The sequence below is a fragment of the Solea solea genome, chromosome 16 (assembly GCF_958295425.1).
Source record: "Solea solea chromosome 16, fSolSol10.1, whole genome shotgun sequence".
Taxonomy (NCBI): Eukaryota; Metazoa; Chordata; class Actinopteri; order Pleuronectiformes; family Soleidae; genus Solea; species Solea solea.
This window is the reverse complement of record NC_081149.1, coordinates 3,553,143-3,570,531: the sequence shown is the minus strand read 5'-3', so window position 1 is coordinate 3,570,531 and position 17,389 is coordinate 3,553,143. Positions and strand designations below refer to the sequence as shown.

General features: G+C 42.6%; 1 protein-coding gene across 4 annotated transcripts in view; it reads right to left on the bottom strand.

Annotated features, from left to right (window-relative positions):
* Nucleotides 1-4,703: 4,703 nt before the first annotated feature.
* Nucleotides 4,704-17,389, bottom strand: part of LOC131474919 (potassium voltage-gated channel subfamily C member 1-like) — a 73,242-nt gene continuing 60,556 nt past the window's right edge. Inside the window, exon 5 of one of the 4 annotated variants that reach the window (XM_058652644.1) lies at nucleotides 4,704-5,901. In XM_058652644.1, the coding sequence (XP_058508627.1) occupies nucleotides 5,888-5,901 (14 nt within the window). In that variant the 3' untranslated portion in view covers nucleotides 4,704-5,887. Of the gene's footprint in view, nucleotides 5,902-8,778; nucleotides 11,373-13,593; nucleotides 14,741-17,389 lie in introns of those variants that run through there. The other 3 variants (XM_058652642.1, XM_058652643.1, XM_058652645.1) reach the window with 3 other exon arrangements.

Here is a 17,389-nt window from a genome sequence, read left to right as displayed (position 1 = left end):
ATATTTTCATTTCTCTTCACGCTGCACAGGAAGTCACTTCTGAGGTTCTGTACTGAAATAGGGAAAATATGCGTCTCCCTCCTCCTGAAGGATCTGGTCTCATTATATTTGACTTTATTTTGAAATGACTTAGAGGCTTTTATTGTTCTTGTTGAAAAATGAGGTCAATATTGCAGATTTCTATTTCCATTCTGTTATTTTCACTTTGAATGGAGTATGCTGTGTTGTATCTGTGCCCCATCACTATGTGCTGCTGTCTGTCTTGGCCAGGACACTCTTGCAAAAGAGATTTTTATTCCTATTAATATATAAATAAAAGCTAACACTGGCATTAGGAATCTTCTGGGAAACTGATTGGACTCATGAAACTGAGTCTGATTCACCACGGGACCGAGATCTCGTCTCACAGCGCCGCTCTGTGACTGTAAGAGTGAAACACGGCACAACAAAAAGAAAGCACATGATCATTGATTTGAACACATGGATTACGGGGGGGGGCATGGTGTACGTCCCACAGTGTGTCCTCTAATCTGACAAAGAAAGGAAGAGGGGAAGGCAAGAGTATTTCCTTTTTTTAACTGAGGAGAGGTTTCCCTTCACATGGCCATTCACAATCGGAGTCATTTTAAAGATTCCCACGCATGCATTTAGAATTCATCTTGAAAAAATAGAATAGGATAGAAAAACACAAGAACAAGGGATGCAATAAGTAGCTTCTTCCTCAGAATAACTCAAGGTGGACGTGGAAGGGAGGGCGGGAGAGAGGGAGACATCATGAGGTGACGAGGTTGCTGCAGGAGAGGGAGTTTTAGGAGTCCAACATGGCAGCTATGACTCTTGTAAATGGTAAATGTTGTGTATTTTCTGCAGTTTAGACGTTCACGTCTTGTTCTCTCACACGTCGTTCATACCATTCACACGCTGTGGGCACAGCTGTCAGGAGGAACGCGGAATCTAACCCACAACCCTCCACTGAGCTACCATCATGCTGCACTGATGCCACTTGGTTCATGATTCTAGGTTAGCCAACATGCTAGGTTACATTAGCCGACCAGACAATGGAAGCTAATCGAGTTAATGGCTAAAAGTAAAGCTTAGCTTCTCAAATTCTTTGACAAAACTTAAGAGAGTTGCATCACATTTTCAATTTATGCTTTGGCTAAAGATGTCATCGTCTCCATGACAACCACACAACGTATGACCCCAGTCAGTTTATCCATGTATCATCCAGTTCATTTATGCTACTTTTTCTTCACTTTCAATAAAGAATCTGATGAGATTTCCAAGTTTCTTTGGCCCCTCAGGCCCACGGGACGTCAACATCCACCCATGTCTGTGACAGAACACTGGGAAACTAGGACAATTATTTTGGAATGGAATAGGATGTGGGATCAGGGATCAGGGATCCATGGGATGCCGAACCAAAGCAGGCCTCTGATCACTGGCCCATGATCTCACCGTGTACAACACGTGGAGAAGTCAGCCATTTGTGATCCGCCTTACGCTCTCTGTCCTCGATCCCCGGAATACTTTCCACTCAGCATCACAGAGAGATCAAGTGTGGTGGGAGTGATTAGAAGGGAGGGCGGGCGGGGGTGACGGCGGGCAGAGTCGCCCCTCTGCATCCTGTCCTGATATGTTTGCTCGTCAGGTTAAGGTTTTGAGTAAAGTTGGGGTGGCACACACACGCACACACACACACACACACTCACACTCAACCACAAGCAGGGACGTTTAAAAAGAGCTTCTTTCATTATTGCTCTAACACAGCTTTACTGCAGCTAAATATTCAAGGTTTTTCCAAAACTGTTCAACAATCACTTGTTGTCCTCATGTTGTTGTGATTTGACTGAGCTGGATGAACACATGACACAACACATGATGTGGAGGCTGGAGGGTGAAGCAGGGACTTTGTCTACCTGAGTGTTCTCAAACATCGGAGCTACCAGTAACACGAGCATCAGCTCCACCTCCGCTTCTGAGCATCCTGCTGTTTGCTTTGAAAAATGGAATTCACTTTGCAGATGATCAATAATCAACTATATCAGAGGGATTTTTGACAGGTTCTGGCTATATTGTGGATGTGATCATCATTATAGTTTGAATGATGACAGTGCTGGGCTCGGTCTGTCTGGTGCATGCTCTCTAAGTTCACTGCATCATTTACTGATGAGTCTTGATGATCTTGCATTTGTTTCGATGTATAACAAACACACGTAAACCAACACATACAAAAAACAAAGGCAGGAAACTAAAGCAGTTTCTTTCTTTTTGACATTTCTCACACAAGAAATATAACATCCTGGAAGCAGTAGGACATGATGATTATAAACATACATGACTTCCTCTCTGATACAGTGCACAGCATTCCTGAGTTCGGCTGTTCTCTGGTTTAGATTTGTTTCTGATTAGTTAGGGATTATTGACCGTGTGATGAAATCACCATTAAAATGGAAACATGCTTTTTGTGAAAGTGGATTGATATCAAATAACAACCTTGTTTGAACCCTCTGTGTGCAAAGCAAATGTCACACGTGGGCTGTGGGCGTTTGAACGTCTTTGTTTCAGAAGAGGCTGCTCAAGTTTCAGTCCAGTGTAAATGCTACAGTTAATCTTCATTTCAAATACAACACTGTGTGATTTTCAAACACTTGCATGGCCTTGGACACAATGAGTGAAGAAGTCCTGAACAGACAGCAGTCTGACTTTGAAACAGTAGAAAAGCGATGAGCTGTCACATTATAGGGAAACATGGATGACGCCATGATCGGTTCAGTGGTCCGTTCATGCCGACACACGCTCACAGAACGGTCCTGCATGGTCGCACTAACATAATGTCCAATACACACTCACACACACACACACTCACACACACAGACACACAATCATCAACGCTCACAAGAGAAGAAATCAACAAATGCTATGAAGTCATCTGTCGAAGATCTTTCTCCAGTTTGTGAAACATGTGATGTCATCACAGCCAGACAGCACCTTCAGAAGCTTCCGTTGTCCCCGACAACCACTGGTCAACACTATTTACAAACCTAGAGCCAAGATGGCTGCCTGGAATCCTGGGTGAATCGCACAGAAAGGTTTTTTCATGTGTAAACAAGATCAGATTTCATGTCATCACAACTAAACATGTTTGGTTTGAGTTGTTTTGGCCTTGCTAGTTACTAGTTACTAGTTACTAGTTATCATAAGCCAGCAGTTTTGGGGATAGTAATAGATCTGGTACTAGCAGCGAGATTCTCATATTATGAGGTGATCGTTCCAGTGAAGCTAACACCAGCGAGCCTTCTCCTTAGCGCTGCTGTGGCTACATTACAGCTAACTCAGAGCACATTAATAAGTCATCAGTCCATCATTCAACATGAAGAGACAGTGATGATTAATAGGAAAGTGCTCATACATATTATGGGCTTGTTGCATTCTTTGGCAAAGCTACATCATGAGGAAACTACTGGAGCACACGTTTGCAGACGCCTCATGTTACACTTTCATGAGGGGAAAACAGAGAAATCGAGGAGGCCTCATGTTCTTCTTCTCAGAAAACATTTAATTTGGAAGAGTTGAAAGAATAAAGATTGCCTTTTACTTTGATTTTGACTTTGGTATCTGTGGTAACTTCACATACTTCAGGGGCAGCTACATAAAACACAGATTTAGTTTGTTGCTACAGGAACGCCGGCAGTCTAATGTAACCATCATTGAAATCTTATTTAAGCTGTTTTTCAAGAGTGATAATTGACCTTTCCATTCATTTTGAAACTGATTGATATTAAAGAAAGTTGTTCCGATTATTTACATCAATGCACCGTAAACCACGCGCTGCATAATGATGAAGGAGGACTTTTCTGTCTCAGGTGAATCTCTCAAAACAACCCGGGATGGTGAGGCAGCCATCTTGTTTCCCCCGCCGTCAGACAACTTCAGATCAAGGATTTTCATTTCAAGTATATGTGATGGGGTGAGGCGAGATCAGTGTGATAGTCCTGGTTCAGATGGTGGCTCAGAAACACACACACACACACACACACACACACACACAGCTGCCATCAGAGAAAGTCATGGTTCTGGTAAAAGGCTACAAAACAAAGTAGAGGAGGGAAGAGTGGAGGAGGAAGAAGAGGAAGCAGAGTAGCAGGTGTCAGGTGAGGAGTTGAGGTAATCATAGACGCAGACAAACTTGTAGTAACATAATAAATACTTGCAGAATGTGGGAGGAGTCCTGATGGGTGTTTGGGGAGCTGGGCTGTCAGTCCTCAAACAAACAAACAAACAAACATACAAACACACAACAGGGGTGATGCTGCAACCCCCTTTTTTATCGTTAATGAAATGTACTGAATTGTCAAAAACCAAAATTTAGAAAATGTTTTTCAAATGTCATGTCTTTTTTTTTTTTTTTTTTTTTAACTCTTTTGCATTTAACATCATTTTGTTAAGATTTCCACATTTAAATGATCAATTTCTAGCCCTGTTTATCTTGGGGGAGATCAGAATGGCTTGCAGAGGTCATGCAGAATATTCATGCTGGTAAACAATGTCATAAAAATGCATTTCTAATTTGCAATCATTGCCTTTTTTCTCTTTTTTTTCTTTTTTTGTCCATAGAAGAGTTTCTCAGAGGTGTTCTCCCGCTGCTGCTGAATACCTGCTTTACTTTAAAAAGCCTGCATCTTCTGGCCCCCATCCCCAGAGGTATTGAGTGTATGGTCTGCAGAATCTCCTCCCCCCCTCTCCCTCTTTCTCTCGGGGAAGGAGGGAGCTCCTCCGAATCGGTCAAACCTTCACACGGAGCAGTTTGCTGCAGGAGATGCTGTTTTGTCCACATTTTAGCAGCCAGTTTCGGGGGAGGTTAAAGAGTAGTTTGAATTACGATGAGGATGATGATGACTTTGCATTGACATTGCTTGGTGGCTGGAAAAAAAGAAAAGAAATATAGTCTCTTTCTCTTAGACACTCCCTGCCTCCCCTTATATAATCCATCCATTGTGTCATTGAGCGTCTTTCTCGGGGTTTTTATTGGTTTCATGCCATGCAGATTTGCTAAAGAAGGCCGGCAGCAGCAGCAGCAGCAGCAATGCAGGGGGGTGGTGAGGGGGTGGGTCAAGACACCGTCAAGACTCCAGCGGGAAAGAGAGAGAGAGAGAGAGAGAGAGAGACAGAGGGAGGGAGAGAAAGAGAGGCTCAATTGCATTTCATCTTCCTTTCAAGGAAACCTCTTTTAAAAAAAAGCAGATGCTGTGGCCAGTTTAGTGTCTCTGAGGATTTCTGTTCAACCCAACTGGGACGTCCGTCCGCGTGTCCGTCTTTGGGTAACACATTTAAACGGACTCTTGTCCACGGAGACCTGGGCATTTCTATCTCAGTCTCAGAATGCCGGTTGTCTCACAGATGGTGTCCAGTCGATGTCTTCAAACACACGTGATATGGCTGATGTTTTCTGATATGTATGAGCTGATTCCCACCGGCTTGTCGAGGTCCCGTGTGTGGTTCAGCAGAGATTAGCAGGATTCTGGAGGCCAGCAGCGGCGCTGGATCACGCTCTGCCAGAGCCGTGCGACATCATGACAGACCGCCCCTCACCTTGCATAGTGCTTTGAGCGCCAAAATAATGGTGCATCACTTAAAATCAGCAGCTGTGCATGCAACGTTGCTAAATAAACACAAGGGGGAGCCAGGACGTGTGGAAACAGAGGCTGGATATGAGCATCCAGACTGTAGATGGCTATGACAGTCACTTGCTCCATGTTGGAATGGCGTGCATGTGACCACAATCACTTTCTCTGGCTCAGTCATCGATGGTGATGATTTCCACCTCTCGTCTTCTTTTTTGGGGGAGGAGGAGGAGGAGGAGAAGGAGGAGGAGGGGGGCGGCTGGTTAGAAACTCAGCACTGAAAGGGAAAAAGAAAAGAGAATTTATTCAGGACATGAAGTGGGAAAGATGACTTTTGTTTGCTACACACCATGCTCCTAGTGATTAAAATGTGTACACGATATTTAATGAGAACATTTTAGGTGCTAACACTATTTAAAAAACAAAACAAAAAAAAAATGCATTAGTATTTCAGAGACTGGGTTAAGGCTACATCCAAACGACTCCATGTTTGTTTGCACTTGTCGTAATGAGACGCTGACACGTGCAGTCACACTTATGATTGGTTCTTATCTCGGCTGTGAATAAACAGCTCTCTTACACCTGGCACAGAGCGGAGCACAGCACAGTGCAATCGGTTTGGTCTTAAAATGAGGTGTGGTCGGCGCATTGCTAACTTGAGGTAGCAGAAAGCTACTGCACCATTGACCAACAAATGCCTGGTGTAAAGTCAATGGCGTAGTATTTCCATACTTATCTAAACAACGCATTAGATGTCTAAGTTGATGGGACAGAGGATCGATAGACGGCAGAGGGTCCGCTGACGAAGGACCACGAGGGCCTGCTCATTAGCGTAGGATGTGCCAGGGATGTGCCGCCTTTACGCAGGATCAGAGCTAAACGATGAGGTTCTGGGACTCTGAGCTGCTGGTGTGGTTCTGTCTGTCCCTCTCCTGCATGAGAGAAAGCTCCTAGTGCTGCTGAAAATCGAAATAACAAGCCGAGTGTCTCACACATTAGCGCAGACACTATATCTCATCTGGAAAGTGACAGCAATAATTTGCATCAGAGCCACATTTGAGACGATCAACTTCTGGTGCTTCTTAACTTAGAACCTTACTTTTGCACGTTTCTTTTTCTCTCTTTTTTTAATTCTTGATCCTGTCACTCCCGGAGTACGAGCAGGATCAAGAAGAGAATGACAGGAGATAATTCTGATTGGCTTAATTGATGTTAGGCTCAAAACACACCTACAAATAATGCAGACACTAAATGAAACCCCTTTTGAAGCGAGATTGCACAGCAAGTGACCAGCAAAATGAGCCCGAATGCACTTTAGATCATTAAATTAAGGCCCTTTGAGTTTCAGTTTCTCCTTTTCAACTTTTCATCAAATAAAACTAAACTAACAAATGCAGAGGTGAGAACCAACTTCCTGTTTACACCTGCATGCGATGACACTGCGTACCTGAAAGGTCATTTTTCGAATGGAAATGTAGTGGTATGGATGTAGCCTTAGTAACATCCAGGTCTGGTGCAGATTTTTACAAGAATGTCATCTGCATAGATGGATTCATCCACCTGTGTTTATAAGGTGAAGTTCTGTATTTACAGCACTGAAGAAAAATAAATGAAATAAATCAGTAAAAAAGCTCCCCCAGCCCTGTCCACATGCAAATACACCAAACACATTGAACGTTTAACTCTCTCTCTCTCTTTCCTGGAGTCCTCTGATACTCAGTCCTCTGATACAACACATGGTCATTTTGGATAAGAAACTCTGGAATTGATGGGACCATGAGACCTCAAGGTCAGGGATCAAAGTTGGAACCAGAGGACTGCAGCCAACCAGGACTGGGCTGAAATCCAGACCAAGAGCTGAGACACAAACATCTCAGTTGGTGTGTTCTGCACATGTACACACCAGACCTTGGCCAAATAACAACCATTTGTATCCTTTTTTTTCTTTGTTTGTTCCATCCCACTTTAATAATCATCAGACAGACAAGGTCATTTTGTGATTAATCTCATTCCGGTGCACTTGTGTGTTAAGTTCCCTTTGCACCTGTGTGGGATAAAACAAGCCGTGTGGAGATGGTGTCGGTGCAGGCTGTTTGACCCAGGTGTGGTGCACACAAACGCTACGTGAAAGAATAAGTACGGAAATAAAGTGCAGCACATGACACACACACAAAAAAACACACAAACATAAAACAAAAGAATGTCACACCAACACAGAAAGCACACACAGGTGAGAGAAGACGACACAGAAGCAAACAGTGCACAGGAACAACAGTGAGGTACACATTCTTACATGGAGAAGCGATTTTTTTGCTTCTTTATTTCTTCCTCCTCCTCCTCCTCATCATCACCATCACCACATTTCCTCCCTCTGACGCTGCTCGGCTGACAGTCCATTCAGAACACATCACATTTACAGCACACTTTCCCCTCCTCCCATCTACACGTCACTCCAGTCTTAATTTATGTCCATTCCTGTCTTCCTTCCAGGTGAAATCCAGTGATAGGCCAGTGCACACCTTTACATATTCTTTTAATCTGGTCAAAAGGTGTTCCAATTCCATTCAGTTCCTTTTTTGGTTTTGCTAAGAGAGACTTGGGGGATGGACAATGTGTTGAGGGGGATAAAATCTCCGAAAGAGGGATGCAGTTTTTTGGGAAAGGGGTGGAAAGACAACTGGATGACACAAGAGGGAACCAGGAAGCACATTTGGACAAAGAAAGCAAAACAGTATTTCTACATGGAGGGGCCACAGAACACAGAGAAGAGAGGAGACAGTGACATACAGTTCATCTCTGAGGACACTGGGGCACAGAAGGACAGACCGAGAAAGAGATACCTGAGTTGTGAATGGATGGAAAGGAAAAAAACGGACTCTGCAGTGTGGAACTCTGGGAATTCAGTGCAACTTCTTCAAAGACAGCGGTGCGTCTATAACGACTCTGTGTTCATAAAGATTATCTGTCGTCAGGCCAGAGATTTAACTGCTGACTCAAAGTTCGAACTTTGATTTCAGACTTCAAAACGTGATGGGGAACTTTGAACTGTAGAGGGCAGCATTGCACCTCTCAGTGTACAGCCTGCAGGAACTCATTGGAAGAAGAAGAAGAAATCCTGAAATGTATTGTCATGTGACCAAATTAGAGTCTACATACCTACGCTTCCTTTCATATAATCAGCGTCAAGACTTTCTAAAAACAACAAACAGGAAGTTGTGATGATAAACCTGTGAGAAACTCGTCTCCTGCAGGTATTTTATAAATATTGGCTCGTGCTCTGTTTCGCCTGTAGTGCGGTCAGAAGGTTCTGTGAGCCTCTGAGTTCTCACAGAGCAATGCATTATGGGTTGTTTATGGTGTTAATGCTGGTGATTTGGGAGTCTTGACTGCAGACAACTGAGATACTGTAGCGTGGTCAAGAACTACTGGAGTCATACAGTCTCTGCTCTAATAGAGGTCATATCCATATTAGAAGGATTTACCGTGAACCCACAAGACGACGACGGCGGCGGCTACTTTTATGGTTCCGGCTTTGTGGGAGGTTGCATTGAATCCGACATTCAGCAGAGGTGCTTTTTAGCTTGTTGTGGTTCATGTGACGGGACATACGGGAACATGACGTGGGCAGAAAGTGAAGGATGAAAATGATGGTGGGGGCTCTCTTGTGAGGAGAAGGCTCTCTCCTCTTGTAGAAGAGGTGTTGAGACAATGACGGAAGAAGCTGGATTTGATTTGACTTTTCATTTGTTAGCATTAGTTCACAGTTACTGCTTCTTTTTGCATATATCTGATAAGCGCGGGGCTTTCAGAACAGTTCTCTGTGGAAAGAGAAGCAAAAAAAAAGGAAAATAAATCATACGCTACGATTGTTAATATGTTTCTCTTATCATAAGTCTCTTAAGATCAATAAGAAAGCAGCTATACAAGACCTATCAGAAATGTAACCCCTCCCCGTCCTGCAAAAATAAACTTTCCCACCCCCGCCCGGCCCAGTTACAGTACCTAACTTGGTCATTCTTGACCAGTAGCATCATAGCATTTTCGCATGCATAATGTCAGCCTGTCCCACCTCCTCTTGCATCCAAAGAGGTGAGGATTTTTTTTGTCCTGCATGCTTTGTTAGTGCATATGTATGCTTCTAAACACATACATCCATACACACCTTTAGTCATCTAAACAGTATATACACAGTCATTAAACCTATCAAACCTCCTCACATTAGTGGTATCCTTATTGCTTGCGTCAGAGACCCATGCAGATTCATCTACAATGCAAACTTTACATATGTACATCATCATCATGACAAAAGCAACCGGTCAGCAGTGGCTTTCAGGTAAGTGACAGACGCACTCACACCAAGACGACAGTGGAAAGGGAGAGGTGGTGGAGGAGGAGGAGGAGGAGGAGGAGGAGGAGGAGAGGATGGAATGGTGATAACATGAGAATGATTCAGTTTGGGGGGTTGAACTGTGTGTGTTCACATCTATATGTGTTGTTGTGTGTGTGCTTAGTGTGCATGTCTTTATGATGATTGTGTTCTACTGTGAATATATCGTGAGACTTCAGGTTGACACTCATTTGTACCTGACACATTGTGACCAGGCTGGAACAGGAACAACCAAACCCAGCATGGCCCTGAATCTGGCTCACTCAGGGTTCACAGGATATAACAACATTATAGGGAGGAATGGGTCAAATGAGAAGCTACAGCCAGAAGGTGCTACATTACGTTAGCTTAGCATCAGGCAGGGAGGAGTTTGGGGGGGATATATCCAATCATGTGCATTCCAACATCACTTTAGAGCCCAACACGCTCTTGTTAACACAAATGTAGGAAGTCATTTGTTCATGAAAGTGTCCAACAGACTCATCTTAGAGTCCAGGGAATGTCAAGCTAGAAACTCCTGAAATGCTAAGCTAGGCTAATCAGTTTCTGGCTTCAGCTTCATTAGTTTACAGATATATGACACTAAACCCAACTCCCCCTCCCAAGAAACTAAACAAGAGTTTACTTCCCAAATGACCAAAATCAAATATAAAATCACCTCATTTATTGCTCTCACCTCCAGCATTCCCGTGTTTTCCATAAAAAAAGTGACAGAAACTTTTCACCAAAGCAAAATCCATATAGTTTAGCCTTAGAAAAATCATGATAGAGAACTTCTTTATAAAACTAAATGTATGCATTTTGAAGCAGCTCTTATTATATTCTATTTTATTCTGATTGAAGCTACAAGTTCTCCATTACTTTTGAATCGAGGGCGCAGAAGGTGAGAACATCAAGGCGTTAAAACAGTCGACACAATTACTGTCTACACAACAGTGACAATGTCGTTGTGAAGTCAAACACGTGTCAGAACAACGTCAGAAAACAAGGAAAAAAAGACAAAAAAGTCCTTTACAGGAAGAGGACGTCGTTGTGTGATCACATACAGAAAAACAAAATTGAAATAAGAGCAAAAGAGATGATGCATTTGTTGACATTTGTGCATCTTACATCACACAGAGGTAGATGGTCCCGGCGCACGCACACACACACACACACACACAAACCGTAGATGCTACTTATCCAAACACACATAGATCCAACCACAGCGGTCTCATTTATCTACATTGCATATTTCTATGTTTGCATGCTGTCTCTGATGTCATGTTCTCTCTCTCCGTCCTCTCATGTGGCGTTCATTTATCGTCCGCTCCTCTTTTACCACGGGCTGTCGCTCCAGTAGCCGTTCACAGTGCCTCCTACTGACCACCGAAAACAAAGAAGAGATGGACGGACAGAGGAGAAGAAGGGGAGGGGCGGGGGGTTCAAGGTAGGGGGCAAAAAGAGGGAAAGAAAGAGAAGCCAAAAAGGGATAAAACTAAAAATATTGCCATTTGGCTGCTGAGTCACACTGGTGTCAGTGCAAGTAGTAACGCTGTTGGCGGCGGCGGCGGAGGAGGTGGTGACGGGATGAAACTCACACCTGAGGAAAAAACCTCTGCTTCTCACGCTTAGACTGAGCTGCAACGCTCAAAACTACCACAGTCACTTTCCCCACTCCCACTGTTATGTGACGCTCGTGTCTGTGTGTGTGTGTGTGTGTGTGTGTGAACCTCAGAGCTGGAGTCAGGCTGTGGTTAGCCTAGCTTATAATAGCTAGCCTAATATTTCAATATGGCATAGGCTAGCTGTTTGTTTTAGGAGTTATTTCTATATGCTAGTCAACTAAAGATGCATTCATTCCAATGGCAATTAAATAAACTCCCCCCATTATAAAATAAACATTTGGAACTCATCATATGCACTACATGCTACAAGTAGTTAGCATAAGCGCTAACTAGTCATTGGATTGATCTGTTTGACATTGTTGATAGTCAGACTGTGTAAGTATATCATTAAGTTGTTAAGCCATTTTAACACGTGTATTTTTGTGAAAGGGAGAAATAAATGTTATCATTGATTTATATGCTATATGACGTATAATAGAGACATTTGCATTAGTAGCATAGCTCAATGCAGTTCCAAGAATCACATGGTCACTTCAGCCTATGACCTTTAACCCCACAAATAGCTGAAAGACTATTATTATTCATTTTAGACATATGACAGTTTGCTTGTGCTTCTCGTGACGTTAACCTCAGCCTGACTCCAGATCGGTACTGAACATCCTTGATCCTCAGCCCTCATCTCAGAACCATCTCCATGAAAACACAACATGGTGTCCATGTTTTCTTCTGGCTTTGCAGCTCAGTCTTCTGCTGAGAGCTCAGGCAAGAGTGCATGATCACGAGGTGAAGCATGATGCAGTGGGAGATGAAATCCTATCGCTCCAACTTCTACAACAATCTACAGTGCAGGAATTGGTGAGGGTTAAAGTTCATCATATAAGTCTATGTTTTTTTTCTACCCATATTCCTATTGTTACTATTGTCATGAAATATGTTTCACTTGGCAACTGAGCAGTGTTTATTTCCTTTATCTAACCCCTTTGTCTTATGAACCTTCAAAATAAAGGTACCATCATTTCCAATACCAACGTGCATATAGATTTGTTTTAAATGGTTGAAAATCAAACTAGAATTAAACAGAAGCCGGGTCGTTATGTGCTTTTCAATGATTACATTAGAATACTGTGTGGAAATCATGAAAATAAACAACAGGATCAAATCACTTTTTCTTTTCTGAATTTCCAGGTGTTTGAAAAGAACATACAAATGTACTTTGTTTTAACAAATCATGAATCACCGATGCTTCGTACTTAAGTATGATTGGTTTTCTGACCTCATTTACATAATGTGTATTGAGTGTTCACTCTGAACCTGCATTTATACTCGGATGAGTTTTCTTTAGTTTTTTTTGTTTGTTCTGTAACATTGAAAGAAAACAACTTCTGATGGTTTGAATAATCTAACATCCACTCCAGGTTGATCTCATTGGGAGGCTCACACTGATAACCCCTCTCCCACAGGCTGCATCCCACCCAGACACCCATACAGTAACACATGTTCCCTGGTTGACCACCCTCATGCAGTCCACCCTGTGAGTGCAGTGAGGGTCTGTTAAGCCTGAGGAGGAAGGAGGAGGAGGAAGAGGAGGAGGCTTAGAGAGGAGGGGGACACTACCATAGTGTAGTAAGTCCCTCTCCCCTCCGTGCCTGCACTGAGCAGACACTCTGGAAACAAAGAAAGAGTCTGTGTGTATTGTTGCTGCTGCACAATTCTGTCTAAGAGAGGTTGTATTTCATCAGCATGTCACACAGGAAACAGAGCTATACTGTATAGACTATAGACTATAGACTATGACGCTTTGTCAAAGGTTACAGTTGATTCTGCAGTGTATGAAACAGTAGTTCAGTCTACTTGTAGGCATACTGTATTTTTTGTCTTTAAGGAGCATGAATAAAAACATGCATGCTGCTGCTGCTGTAACACGTTAGCTTCTTTAAGTGCGTGTGTGTGTGTGTGTGTGTGTGGGGGGGGGGGGGGGCGTGTTCACACTGAATGAAATGCACTTTTTTGTGCGTTGACATCATATACATATTGTACAGATCATCAGGAATCATCCAAATACCGTGAAGATTCATGTTCTGTGTCAGTGTTGCCTCAGTCGTTATTGTTGAAATAGTTTAGTTTCGTTAATCTTTAGTGAAAAATTCACGTGATGTCGAAAAAGGTTTTTAGAACAGGACAGTTGTGTGAACGCACCCTGATCAGCAGAGACTGGAGAAGAGACTAAAATTTACTGTGTACGGAGTTAGCTCTAGTTAGCATTAGCAAGTCAACCAGTCATGTTTATTGCATGAGAATTGCAATGTGAAAAAATTGCTTCCATTCGGTGTGAACCCAAAATAAAGGTTTGGATTGGGTGAATGTTTGAGGAGGACGTTTAGTTCAGGGCAGACACTGTATGTCTATGAATGTCTTCACAACTATAGAGAGACACGCATGTGTGCAAGTGTATATACTGTACATTCTCTGGCTTAATATTTAAAAAAGAAAAGAAAAAGTCTTATTCACAACTACTCCTAGGTGTCAGTTTTAAAGCAGTTAGTGCAAATGCAGTAAAGATACAGGCAAGAAGTAGCACAGGGAAAGCTAGAGGTAAACTAACTCATCTATCATATCAGTCTAAACTAACCTAGACTCTGTCCCTGTTAGTAAGGCAGGAGTGTTAGTGTGTGTTTGTGTAGTTTAAAGTACATTTGCTTAAGCATCTATCTGAGCTTCATCATTAGGTTTGATGTGACTTTTAGAATAGGACCCTCTAATTATTTTTTAATGACCTAATTAAAGTCTAATTCATAGTTTCTATCAAGAAGGTGAGTGATGGTAATGACAGAGCAGCTGGGATGAAACCACGTGTCCAGGCGCTTCTTCCGTGTTGATTATTTTAGTTTCTTTCGTCAAGAAAAAAACAAACTGTTGCTGTTGTTGACATTTTGTTTGACTGTGTTTCTCTGTGTTTCTCTGTCTCTTATGCTACAAGATGGAGGGGATGGGGGAGTGGCATCGCCTGAGGCCAGGCGGCTCAAAGGGCTCAAAAGTGGAGTTGGTGATGGGCGTGAGGCGCAGCGGGGCGCCTGTCATCCCAGAGATGTTATTGAGGCTGCGTGACTTCTCATAACCTGGGGCTATGTGGAGATGACATGGTCAGAGCGGGCGTATGAGGGGTCATCCACAGCAAAGCAAAGGTTTGAGTCGTTGTTATGTTATGGGCAGAAAACAATGTGGTGACATGTAAGTGTGTTGTATTATGACAGCATCGCACATCAGAAACAGCAAATATAAACCATTTGTTACAGTTACAAGCATTTGTAAGTGAAACAAAGTTGAAAAAAGGTAAATCATCCAAAAGGAAACCAGCCCAAACCAAGTCAAAATATTTCAGACCAAAGGAGGAAGTTGGAAAAAGACACGGACAGATAGATGGACAGAGGGACACACAGATGGACAGACAGATACAGACAGACAGGGACAGGACAAAACAGGAATATGGGTTACGAAAATCAGCTATCACAATATCCCAGAGGCACCTAGAGGTGGCGCTCTGGAGCACCAACATGAACTGAGTAGGTGAGGGAAGGAGCACGGGTTCAGTGGATGTAAGAAAAACTCTCGATCAAAAGACAAACCATAACATATTCATGTACATCCACTGCACCACCTGCTCTGGGAGTCCCAAAAGCACATCCATGGTTAAACCAGTGACACACGTGTTGTTTTTATGTTGTTTTGGGAAACTCAGAGCAACTCAAGTGTGGAAATCATCTGGAGCTGAGCACAGTTGGAAATAACCACAATCCTTTATGTTCATACCCCGGTCGTAAACAACATCACCTCAGTGTCAAGGTTTGGATTTGCTTTAAACTCAATTTACTAGGAAGGCTCACTGATATTAAAACCTCTGTTACAAGTTAGACCGAACCAAGGCAAGGTCAGCTCGCAGCTTCATATGCACAATTAACTCAAAGGATTTTTGCAACAGCAGGAGGTTTTACCATGGAAACATGGAAACAGGCTGCAGACTGCAGACAAAACTCTTTCTTCATTTAGATTCCACGTCTGCAGCCGTGTTAGCTGCTCTGTGAGGCTGGATTTAGCCACAGTTTAACTTTCTTCCATTTACATCAGATGTGGGGATTAGGTAAATTGGTCACTCTGAATTGACCGTAGATGTGAGAGTGAAAGGTCGATGGACTGGTGAGCTGTCCAGAGTGTACCTGAGTGCTGAGATTGGCGCAGCCGTGCACCGTGACCCTCCACTGGAGGATAAAGTGGTAGAAAGTGATGGGAACTATGATATAGAGATTAGAGAGTCAAAAAACAACACCATTAAATATTAGCTAATGTTCTCTTCAGACTCACATTTGCCAAAATTCCTTTAAAAGGGCATCTGCATTTTAATGTTGCACTTCAGCCACTCGCTCTGAAGACAGATCGACAGAAGATAAGAAGGTAAGAAGAGAATTATACGCTTAAAAGTTGAATTTGAAGCACCACATTTTACATCTACTATCCTAAATTAAAGTGTCCGTTACCGAAAAAGCCCAGAAAATATACAGTTTCAAGGCACATTTTGTGTAGAACTCCTCATAAAGAAGGAAGTGAAACATGTGTGCCCTGATTTTGTTTTATTTAAAGCCACTACTGAGATATATATATAGAGTCAGGTCATTTAAAGTAAAAGTACACTCTTCAGTGCTCTCGGTTGGAGGAAGTAGGTCACGGAAACACTGCTTCTAGACCGTCTTATAAATATCTTAAATACTGCATGACATGATGATGTCATAATCCACAGCTAATATATCCTCCTGACTACCAGGGGAAAAAAATATAAAAGAATATTGTGACCAAAGCCCCACCCCTTCACATTTAATTCAGTAGTATGCAGTGGGTGTGAGATATTCAGGTTTACAAACACAGAGGAAACACACAGCCAGGAGCAACGTACAGGGTTAAGTGCCTTGCCCAAGGACACATCAGCATGTAGACTAGCGGAGCCAGGAATCGAACCCACATCCGTGTTGAAAGAGTTGAAAGACGACTCGCTCCACCTTCAGATTCACACACTGTGATGGTTGGTGTTGTGCTTTGAGTAAAACACCAACCATCACAGAAAACAGCCGCCTACATATTTCTACGTCTACGTCGTAGCCGAATTGGCATCTTTGCCATTTGAAGGAAAACGCCCACGACAGACGGCGACCACAAATCAATACCTGCATAAACGCAAACACTCAACTCAAGAGTGTTTGATTCCTTCCTCTCTTTCCCTCAGGGAGGATTTTGTCTTCGTGTGGCTTCCATTTCACCGCTGCAGAAATGTATGCTTTGCATTAAATAAAGACTGAGCGCAGGGCAAACACAAGGGCAAACTGTCTATCTTATTACTGGGTCCTACTGGGAACAAGATTAATTAAGAGGTCAGTCTGCTTTTATACCTTTTACTAATGACTTCCTTGAAATGATATTATTCCTTTCTTTCAAATCTCACAATGCTGTATAAAGGCCTGCAGGATGGAAGTGATCTCAGCAGCAGTGGTGGACCGTTCATTTCCATCAGTCAAATAATCTATTCTGCAGGAGAAATTATACACACTAATGCAGAGGCTTGGTCCACTATGATCAGAAGATTTAGTTTGACCTGTACATTGGGATTATTTTCATAATCAATTCATCTGTTGATTAAATGTTGAAAAATGTTGTTTTTCTGTGTTTACCAAACCTGGAAATGATAATGATTTATTTGTTATATGGAGCAAATAAACCAGGACATATTC